The 11,147-nt window shown below is 41.3% G+C and overlaps 1 protein-coding gene across 5 annotated transcripts; it reads right to left on the bottom strand.

Annotated features, from left to right (window-relative positions):
- Nucleotides 1–379: 379 nt before the first annotated feature.
- Nucleotides 380–10,900, bottom strand: LOC112288307 (enhancer of mRNA-decapping protein 4). 5 transcript variants are annotated; one of them, XM_024532378.3, is made up of 17 exons: nucleotides 10,621–10,900; nucleotides 9,208–9,862; nucleotides 8,448–8,707; nucleotides 8,184–8,276; nucleotides 6,648–7,680; nucleotides 6,460–6,509; nucleotides 6,014–6,164; nucleotides 5,621–5,848; nucleotides 5,255–5,380; nucleotides 3,172–5,034; nucleotides 2,941–3,025; nucleotides 2,513–2,784; nucleotides 2,174–2,293; nucleotides 1,880–2,050; nucleotides 1,570–1,722; nucleotides 1,250–1,390; nucleotides 380–1,081 (listed from the first exon to the last, which is right to left on the bottom strand). In XM_024532378.3, exons 5-17 carry the CDS (start codon nucleotides 7,638–7,640, stop codon nucleotides 776–778), a joined length of 4,659 nt encoding a protein of 1,552 aa, XP_024388146.1. In that variant the 5' UTR covers nucleotides 7,641–7,680; nucleotides 8,184–8,276; nucleotides 8,448–8,707; nucleotides 9,208–9,862; nucleotides 10,621–10,900; the 3' UTR covers nucleotides 380–775. The 5 variants fall into 5 exon arrangements, with proteins under 5 accessions (XP_024388146.1, XP_024388145.1, XP_024388151.1 ...); XM_024532377.3 differs by having other exon boundaries at nucleotides 10,616–10,900; XM_024532383.3 differs by having other exon boundaries at nucleotides 2,174–2,290; nucleotides 9,208–10,900.
- Between the last annotated feature and the right edge of the window lie 247 nt (nucleotides 10,901–11,147).

The raw sequence follows: 11,147 nt of genomic DNA on the forward strand, positions 1-11,147 counted from the left end.
ATAATCTAATTTTATTTGATTTCAAAAAATAATATAGCAACATATTAATTTAACATTATGATTTAATCAAATTAACATTATAAATCAAAGATATAATTAAATTATATACATGATTAATATTAATTTATGTCTTTGTCAAAACTTTAAATATAATGAAGAATACATACATAGAAGCTATTTTTAAAAAATAATGATATGAAGCTTTTGTTGAATAAAATATTATTTAAGTAATAAAAATTATATAATATAATAATTTTAGAGTTCATTTTAAATACCTCCAAAACATAATACTAAGTAAATTTCACATAAAAAAATTTGTTCTAAAGAAAAATTTGCAATACTATCTGTACAACTCAAAAGAGTTTCTAACTTGTATATGTTAGCAGTCAAAAAGAAAAAAACGAAGCCACTGTGGTAAGTGGACAAGAACTGTATTTAATCCATAGCACAATAAAGAGGTGAAAAATCTAACAGCAAGATGGCATGTGCATCTGTGCAAAGTTCTTTCATATACTCTATTCTGAAATGTTCTAATAGGGCCGTACAAAACTCTTATCTATGACAACTTTTTCAGAGCGTTTTCGACACGTTCCTTTCCATTTTACGCAAGTATGTAATTGCATTTTCTAGTCAACTATCCTCAACAACACACCAGACCATATTTAATTGAAGAATTCGAGGGTCCAAGTTGCCTGTGCTGACTGTTCTTCTGAGATTTGCAGTCACAATGGTTGAGGAAACTTCAGAACCTTGTCACTCTCCCAAAACCCGTCAGTCAGTTGCACGTACTTAGCAAAGAGTTGATGACATGCGAGATAAGTTTTAATGTTGACTGTTCAGATTGATTCTTTGTAGTACTTATCATTTGATAGCAATTCTGGTAGCATTGTCCAAGGTATCCACGTAAATGCGGAACCAAGCGAGGATCATAGGGATCCAGAGCAAGTGCAGCTTCTTTGATCCACTGGAGCTTGTTCCCTGTGTCCTTTACCAGATCAAAGGACAAGTTTCGCACTAGAGACAGCAACACTCCTTGGCTTAGAGGTAGAGGCACTCTTGAGAGAAGGGAACTGGGTTCAAGCTGTACACAACACATTCATAAGGATGAGTACCTACAGTTGAAGAAAACGTAAACGGACTACCCTGCTCTCGGTCTTCACCTCGCTTTATTCACAACTGCTAAATCGTTATATATTTGGATAGTGGGAGAAATGAACTTTAGGGTGAGCAAATGGGTAGAGCAGAGAACCTGTAGGCACAGCCAAGAAACAAGTTGCAGATCACCAGATAATGCTTTGTGGAAGGCCTCCTCCAATTTTCCTTCCTTGAGCAGTTTATTCAACTCAACAGTTGGATCCAAAGTCTGTTCCACATGTTGCACCGTAAGCGCCTACATGAAATGAACGCAATTATTTGATTAGCTAACCTTAAACTAATCGAAGAATAAAAGAGAACTATTTAATAATATGTTAGTGAATGTTTAACACTCCATTTACTGAAGATAGTGCTTCAGCATCAGCGGAAAGGGTAAATGGCAACGAAAAAGAGCAATGGGTGCTACATATCTACCTGCTCAGGTAGGCTCCTTTTGTTGTGATTAATCACGTCATTTCCAGAAAAATTTGCACAGACTGTTTCGATAAGCTCCAATAGCTTTGCAGTGCCATTTAATAGGTCATCACTTAAGACATTGGCTAAAACTGAGGCGCCGCCAATTACTTCCTGTGAATTTTTAATACAAAGTTCAGACTTGTTAGCTGATTTGCGGAACAATGTCACAGAATCTGAACATTTGTTATATGACCCTAATGAGGCTTACACGAGGAACATGCGGTTTTGAGACGCTACAGCATATAGGAAAGTTGAAAAACCGAAGCACCTGAAGAGTCATTGCAAGAGGAGTATCCTCCGAAGCCTTTTGCTGCTGAGCATTACAAAAATGCTCGGCCATACCCGTCTGGAAGGCCGTATCGAGCTGCTCTGATATTGCTTCACAAGATCGTTCAAATGCTGGAATCACTAAGTTCTCAAGGCCTGCCCGAAGTTCTTCCTAGAATCAAGATCAATCATCACAAAGTCAATATGAAGCTTAGAAATGATTCATTACATAGTTGCTCAGAAACAGATACTTTCGGAGGATTGATTGTCTATCTTGTATGTTGATTAAAAATACCTGCAATGTTTGTCTTCCAGAAGTTTGAAATTGAATCTTGAGCAGTCTGGTTATAGAAGCCTCCAACTTTGCAACTGCTGTTTTCTCCAACTGGGGTAGAAATTTCTCGATTGCACTCTTCTGGATGCCGAGACCAAACCACCCACACAGATAAAGAGTGAGATTCTCGTCGGAACTTCGACATATAGAATCATCTGAGGAAACTGATGTTGGTACTAAAGTCGGAACTTACAGCCTTTTAGTGTCGAGTAAAAGAAGACTCATAAATCAATTACTTGAATGATGGTAATTTGCAGCCTTACAGAGTTAATGATTCACGAAAATTGTCATAGGGCATACCTGAAGAGCTTCAGCTACTCCTGTTAACAGTGATTTTTGAAGAGGTAAAAGCAGAGTTTGAGAAATCTTAGGCCCAACGCCAGAAAGCTCTTTCAGCCCGCATTCCAAGGCGATTGGCATATCTTTGTCTAAAAGGTTATTTAGAAGTGTCGAGACTTGCTGCGCTCTATCAATATCTTGCTTCTCCCTCCTTACATTCTCGTCATTAACCCGTGCCAACATAGCATCCATATTAGCTTTCACAACTTTCTCCATATGTTGGCCAAAAGCACCTGTGAAGATTATCTATATTAAAAAGCATGTTTCAATCATAGAAAATGATGTCAAGAGAAGTGCAGTATCATAAAACTTAATATTTGGGTCCCACAAAAAATTACCAGAATTAGAATCCACTTTAACCAGTACTGAACAGGAATACTATCACAAACCTTCCAATCGTTTGGCTTCCTCGGCAACTGGAACTGCAACCATCACCGGTATTTGTTTCTGCCAATCTTTTTGAATTGCAATCAACTGCATGCAGTAAGTTCGAACATCATTAGTTACATAAGCGATCCAATTACAACGTAACGATGACAAATTGCATCTTTTAATCAGGCCCTATACATCACCGATATATTAAGAGGAAGTAGCAAGGTAGTAAATTAGTCAAAGAGAACCTGATTCAGAGACTCTTGCATCGTAGCAACTTGAGTTATAAGGCCAAGGTCCAAAAAAGCTGAATTGAGTCTTGATTCCGCTTCACCCTCTGGAAGTGTTGCAGGAGCAGAGAAGGGTTTGGAGGGATCAGAATTTAGAGGTAGGCTTGCCGAAGCGAGATTGGTTTTGTTCTTACTCTTCCTCCCTTTCACAGATGCAATCCTATGTTGCGCGGCAGTGGCAGAGACACCCGCTTCACGTTCCTTAGCAATCACATTTTTTAGTTCATCTTGCGAATCCACTTCTGAGGCGGACCACAGCTTATCCTCCAAGAAATTTTCAGTATGAGCGTCATCCACGACTATTAAATGCATAACCTCGGACGACCCGAGTTCGGTAGTACAATCCTCAACATTCTGAATGACTGATATGTCTTTCTCAATGAACTCAGTGCCTTCCTCGTCGTCTTCCTTAAAGGCTCTTAGATGTGAGGTTATCGTAGAAGCACAGAATGCATCTTCTCTTCGTGCAAATAATAAACTATCTGACGACTCGGCAACGCTGTCCTGAACACCAGTGCCACTGCTGAGGTTCTTCACCGTGGATGGAGTACATGATTGCGTAGCTTCTTGCGAATCTTTCACATCCGTTTGATTTTGGGCTTCATCTGAAATACAGGCCATTTCTCCTTTGGCCCTTCCCGCATGAGACATGATCTCAGAAGGTCTGACTAAATGTGGACTTCGAAGCTGCTGAAAGGCGTTTGGTTTAAAAACACTGCTGCTTTGAACTGCATCCTTATCGTCTTTGACATGATTATCATCCTCAACAGAATGGCTGCTTGAAAAAATATGAGTCATCCCAACTGATGCTGGAGGTAGGGCTGGAATGGGGGGTAGTGCCTTTGTGCTGTCCTTCTCCAGCCATATGTCCTTCACCATTTTCCCTTCCTCAGCTTTCAGGTTTGAAAACGCAGTATACTTGGTTTCACACTGCTTGTCGGTAACTTTCGCCGGACTTATTGACCTTGAACGCCTTCGTAATAGCCGTGCAGGTGGTTTTGCATTGTTCGAGGATGAGTAGCCTTCTCTTGTAACCTCCGGTCGTATGTTCGATCTAGTACTTGGCTGCAATCCTCCTCCAAAAGTTAAAATACCCGTTGGTTTCGCTGCCCCATCTTGATGGTCTTTCAAAGGTACAGCCGTGATCAAATTTGTGCGCTCGGTCACTCTATTTCCTTCTGCTGCCACAGAATGTTGGGTCGTGGGCCTCAGAGGAATCCCCGGATTTGCACTTCCGGAGGACATGCTTGTGATTCCTATTACTGTAGAGCCAGTTGTGGTTGTCAGCTTTTGATGACCTTTTTCGAGTGCAGTGAAAGCCGTCGAGGTTGGGGTCCATTGTGTCTGTGTTACACTAAAGCTCTTTGTAGTTGTGCTGGGAGTAGAGCCCTCCGAACACTGTTCATCTACAGGAGGAGGTAGACATTGTGACAAATCAAGAGCATATTGTTGAATTGCTTGTGTCTGGACACAAAACACTTTGAGGTTGCCCTCGCAGCTTTCAATGGCAGCATCATCAGCGACTGTGAGGCTGAGGATTGGTATCGCGACAGCAAATTCAGTCAAGTAGTCCATCCGAGGAATACCGGAGGTGGAGCTGAATCCCACATGGATTGCATAAATTGCATGCCTCTTAGCATTAGCCACTAAAATCAGACCCGCTCGAGGTGCTACAACGATCTGGTTGAAGAAGGCCTTCTCTGGCTTGATGGTGCTAGAGACTTTGAACTCAAGTGTCTGAGTACATTTCCAAACACCTTGACCAGTCTTGGACGAAATCTCATCAAGCATCCAGAGTCTTATACTTTGATTTAAAGGCCCCTGCAGCATCACATGGTGGATCATCACAACCTATTGTGGAAGAGGAAAATGATGAATTAATGGGAGAGAACGCCTAATCAACAAAATCCCTGTTTCACCAAAAATAAAGAAAATAGAAACGAACAACTAGACAACGAAGAGATGTTTCGCGATTGTAAGCATAAAGTAGCTAATTATTAGTCATATGAGATGAGGCGATTGTGTTCCAGAAAGGAAATACCCCAGTAAGCAGAAACTGCAAATTTCCGTTTTGTGGTGCAAATAAATAGGACACTGCATCAACAGAGTTTCCATTGTACGGTGTGAACTTAGAAAGACATTGCTTGTGTTCTTCCCAAACGCGCACCTGAAATAAGCAGATAGAGGAAGTGAATTGTGATGATTTTGGATTAAATTTTCTTTGGTCTTGTTATCATTTCTTGTGTAACAATCGTCACCAACAATGAAGGATAATTACAACCACCAAAGTGGAAAAGGACCAGAATTTTAAACCAAAAATAAATAGTTCTTAATAGCGAGTTGACACAATTAGCACATGATCAAATAGACGTGATGGAAATGGAAATAGTTTGAGAATAGTATCTACCGTGCCATCTTTAGAAGCCGATGTTAAACGACAGGGATCTGAAAAAGGGACAGCAAAATCAGTGATTACATCATCATGTTGTGCAGTCACAGAGATACCCTTGCAAGCATCTCCCAATCGACATACAAGAGGATGTTCAGTGCTAAACGCCTCAGACCCTCCAGATTGCTTTGCCTCATTTATATCAATCTTGACGACATATTTTCCAATGGCAACAAAGAAGACGTCCTGCATTCACAAGGTTTCAAGGTTGTCACCGAACTGAAAGTTAGTGTACTAGATGTCAAACATCTATCGATTTAAAGAAAATAAGGAAACATGAAAATGGCTTGTGCCCAACTACTATATTTCGTATTTCGCTTCTCAATAAGCACATACAGCCTTCAGTATTACCTGTGTAGTTGGATGCCAACACAGGCGGGGATGGCAAGCTTCCCAATCACCCACAAGTTGAATAGCGAAAAGAATGTACTCAGCTAGCTTTTCATTCTCCCCTAATCCTTCATGTATTTGACGTACGAAAATATTCCCATCCTCGCCCGCGCTATGAACGTCAGTTTTCAACATTACATTGGATTAATTATGGGCTTCTCAGATTTGCAAGTGCAACAAAGAGGAATTCTAGATGTGCAGTAGAGGTTCAATTAGGGAAGACGTGTTTGGAATACATTTCAAAACTTGTGAAACGGAAAGAATTCTATACATGAATGTCAAAAAAAAAAAAAAAAAAAAAAGAAAAAGACAAAAAGAAAGAAAGAAAGAAAGAAAGAAAGAAAACCAATCAAAACGAACAACAACCATGTCGGCAAGAACCCACTACATAGTTGCCGTAGGTCTACCTTGCAAGTAGATGCACGCTCTCTGAGAAGAAAGCTATGTCAGATACCCTCTGTCACAAACATAAGATTGATTTAAAACGTGCTAAACTCAAAGAGTACTAAATCTCCTGATCTTACAAAATAGCATGTATTAATCTGAGCTATGACGGGTATATGCATGTTGAGTTCAATAACATCAAAATTCTGACCTGAGTATGACCGCGAAGCAATATTTTCTGTGCGTTGTTTTTGTTGAGCACGCGAATAGTTCCACCACGCAATCCATAACATATGAACTTTTTGTTCACTGCAATTTGCCTTCCTAGTACCAGACTTGGATCTGAGCCGTAAACTGTAATCGGACTCACTTTTAACTGTGGTTGCGCCTCTCCAGATTTGCAGATATCCACATCGTATATGATATGATCGCCTCGAAGATGTTGTCCTTTCAGAGGTTTCGAAGCTAACCGTCTTGGTGCTGCAGAAGTAACAAGTGATGCTATAGGCAACGCTACAGACACAGGAGATGCAGGACTAGATGGCTGTATTCCAAAAGAAACATTTGAATATCTCGGAGAGACAGGGAGACGCGGCGACCTATGATGGGCCCCGGGTACAGAGGAATTTTCGTCATCTTCATTCGCTCCTTGACCTTCAGACTGCTGAGTAGTCAGGAGCGCCATTAGACGAGTTGCTTCCACTGAATGACCAGAAGCTGGACTACATGGTATGCCAGTCTGAGAAAATTTGGATTGGGAGGACAAGGACGATGATGACATAGGAAGAGAAGATTGAGCTTGGTTGGAAAGTAAGGATGATGAAGGAAGTCGAGGAAACGATGACCCAGGCTGTTGATTAAAGAGAGCAGTTGAATAAGGGGCCTGAGTGCGAGGCCCCTGATCTTGGACATTGTGCATGAACTTCTGACTGTCACACACCGGAGAGCCAGATTGCTGGTTTTGTGTTCCAAAATATGTGTAATTCGTGCATTGAAGGTTAGAAGACGCATATGAGCTTGGCTGATAGCTGCTCGGAGGATTACTTCCCAGTGGGTTGGAGTCACGAGACGGTAGTTGATAGTGAAAAGAACTGACTTGAGATGAAGGTTGATAGCTACCCAATTGAGGTGAGTGAGGACTTTGAGTTGGTCCTCTTGAGTACTTTTGAAGATCATAAACCCCGGGTGGACCTGGAGCCCCCATTGTATGCTGCCTCCGAAATTCAAATGAGAAACACTAATATCTGCAACCACAATGAGCATATTATGAGACCGATTACTTGTGATGTTGGAGTCCTGAAGATAAACTTGTCGCATAATTTCAATCGTCTTTTTATCATAGCTCACGATGGTTTTACTGTTAAGATATTTCAGACAAGACAAAAAATGTCAATCTTTCTACGATTAAATTAGGGATACAGATAAACTAGATATTGGAATGACTGAACATTCATGATGTGCAGGTTGAGAGAAGTTGTTCATGAGAAATCCTGTAGAGAATATAAGATTCAGCTTTGAATCCTTTGAAGTGAACGCAGCTCCACATGGTTTAAGAGGTTTCGATCAACCATTGAGATCCGTACCAATTGCGCAAAATGTAGACCTAATAAAACTTACGGTATTGACCACTACAAGAACGTTATTACCAAATTAACAGAAATCTGTGAATTGGTGAATTAAAGCCATTCCAAAGGAAACTTCTCTGAAGTAAGTGTGGACGAGACAACCCGGGAGATGTTACAATTACCTCCAATGCAGTGCTCATCTATTGTGTTTCGTTCTTGCAGACATAACTTGAAATATTCACCAGGGTGGTGATTGAGAGCTGCACCAGTAAAAACTGCTTTGCAAATGTTAAATTGCAAGGACTACAGAATTAATTATTCGAGAGAAACTTAACGCAAAGTGAGGAGAAACGAGCAATCAGCGCAGCCGCCTAATTTTTCGGAAAATAAGACCTGAGGCAGGTGAAGAGCACTTTATGCAAATCGTAGATGAAACAGTCACTTACAAGTTCATTCATGGCACAGAGGTAACCCCCATCAAGAACTGGTTCAGTGATATGTCCTTCGTTAGCCCGTGTGAGTAGCGTTTTCCGTTTTCCGTTTTCCGATTTCTCTGGAGTTCTCCGTCACTGAGAAATACTGTCCGAGCTGCAAAGTCGCCGAAAGTGGCTTTCCTTCTGAGAATGGAGGTCGCTCTTCTATGAGAAAGGCACGGAGTCAGATCCTCAGGCTCAATGTTGAAGAACGACTTTAGGTTACACAGAGTCTGCCACGGGTATGTCACACAATGCTAAATCAATAAGCAGGTGCAAACTGCAGAAGGGAAATTGCTAATTGTATGCTAATCACCAAAGTCCCATGACAGGATTCAGTGGAAGACTACCACACAAAATTCTAAGCAGATATTTCAGGACTTCCTTGAGGTTTGGTAATCTCTGAAGTTACGCAGGGGTTCGGTATTCAATAAACCACGAGAGGCGGCGAGAGGCAGCGAGAGGCAATTTCCTCGATTGCGGACGCTCTAGATAGGGGCAATGAGTAACAATCGCATTGAGGTTGGTGAAGCGGTGCACACATTGTATACAAACAAATCATCTAAGAATTCCAACAAAAGATTTAATTCGTCTCCAGCAATAACGACCCTGAAACCCGCGATTGGCCGAGTATTCGTCAAAAAAATTCCACCTCACTAATTTGCGAATTGTTATATCAATACTAGTTTTTTTGTTTGATACAGACAACTAAACCGTTTCAAGATGTCCTCACCAACTTTAGCATGAAGTCTCGCATGAAAAAATCTCCTCTGGGAAAAGAATTCCAAGCTGGATCATATTTGATCAGTGATACCGCAACAAAATATCTTCTGACATGATTTCATACATCGTGCTTGGAATAATATCCCATCAGTGACTCCTCTATTCACATCTGATGTGTACACCGTGTGCTGAGAAAACTGAATGTCTTCAGCAAATTCAGATCAGGAATTTCAGCATTAGATTACCTTACTCCATCTCCTGCACCTTAACATAAACAATGAAAATTGGTTGTTCGAGAAAACCTCAATACAGACCTATTCCACGTGTATTCAATGAAGTCAAAGTTTGGTATTCATTCTCGGCTGTGTGGTACCATGAGAAGACTCCTCTATGGGGCCTAGGTTCAAGATCAACCTCCACAAATTCAACAAACCAAGAAAAAAGGATATTGCCTCTTTCTATCAATCGGAGCACAATCCACACACTGCAGGAGTAGCCATTTTGAAGCTCTAAAGTTCACAACTCCTTCCAAGCTACTTCATACTTACACCCTTGCGGCAGAGCGAAAACTGAGCATAGTTTGTCATTTACATAGTTGAACTAAAAGCGTGTTCTATGATGCAGAAGACCTGGTTCAAGCGATTGAAAGCTTATCCAACCTGTACCTGAATGTACATCAACCGGTTGCAAATCAGCTGACATGATCAATGAATCAGTGAACATCTATATCAGAGTCGTTCTACAACTATCAATATAGTTATCAGCGCCGTGAAGGCTAACATTTGCAAGCAACTTATACGAGTGGGACCGGGCGTGGAGATATATTGCATGCAGAGGTAAAGAAATGATCCATATAATGCCAAGAGGTGCAATCTTTCCTCCATTCAATCCCTGAATATAAGCAGATGACTGAATTAAAGTCCACTGAGCACACGCAACAAGAATGTTCATAGCATGAACACGGCAGGCATTCAACAACACGTTCCCTTACTACCTCGTACCGTACCTCCACAAGCTCCAAAACTACTCCACTAACTGACGACCAAAACGACAACTCTGAACAACGAGTTAGTAATCCGTCGGAAAAAAGAAACGATCCAAAAAGCAAACATGCAAACAAAAATCAAATAGTTGAAATCCAGAGCCACCACTATTAAAATTCTTGAAAGAAAAACTTCAAAAACAATAGCACAGCTCAGTCTCACACTCTCTTCAATCACTTTCCTCCTCTGAATTCCCACCGCGTGCAATCGCCTCTTTGTCTCTACAACTGAATCCACTCTCCCAAAGAAATCTTGAAATTCATCTCAAATTTAAAACTAACTCTCCACCCAAGTCTCGCTCCTACTGAACGTTTTCTCACACGAAAGAATCTCTAGATCCCCTCAGAATTGATCAGGAACAGCACATCTAGGCACCTGACCAGCAATCGAAACGAAAGCCTGGAAAAACTCGATATCTGGAGCAACGGGCCTCCGTTCACAGCAAGGGAAAGCTCGCCAGAGTGAGGGCAACAAGACTAAGAATACGATCACATCGAGAATGGCAAGCGAGGACGGAAAGGCCATGCAAATCAGAGTCGACTTCGAGGGTGTGCCACACAACGGTCGAGGCTCGAGCAAGAGGCCATGGAACACAACCATGCCCCCCTAACCACGACGAATTGTCCCATTCCCTCTCAGCCACGGTAACTGAATAACACGGCTCTTCATTCCGATTCAAGACTATTTCCAATTATGGGGACGCTCAGATTACTTTGGACCACGCTATTAGGGTCATCGTTCATTACGCTGCATAGTGTCCCCTTCATAAGGAACAAAAAACCACACGGTAGTATACTTGAGACTCAACTGTGCTCCTACTTTTACTTTTTAAAGAAAGTACACGGTATGATATATGTGGTAATTGTGGGTTGAGCTTAGGGCCCCACGTGGTAGTGTTTAAAGTATG

The sequence above is a fragment of the Physcomitrium patens genome, chromosome 11 (genome assembly GCF_059467195.1).
Source record: "Physcomitrium patens ecotype Gransden chromosome 11, ASM5946719v1, whole genome shotgun sequence".
NCBI classification, from domain to species: Eukaryota; Viridiplantae; Streptophyta; class Bryopsida; order Funariales; family Funariaceae; genus Physcomitrium; species Physcomitrium patens.

Bases quoted from the DNA above. Each gene is read 5' to 3' on its own strand.
- LOC112288307 (XM_024532378.3), bottom strand. From the start codon at position 7,640: ATGGGGGCTCCAGGTCCACCCGGGGTTTATGATCTTCAAAAGTACTCA. The intron at 6,165-6,459 runs GTAGACCTACGG...TGACGTTCATAG, and splicing joins AGCGTGCATCTACTTGCAAG to CGCGGGCGAGGATGGGAATA. The intron at 5,381-5,620 runs GTAGATACTATT...TGCTTATTTCAG, and splicing joins CGGCTTCTAAAGATGGCACG to GTGCGCGTTTGGGAAGAACA.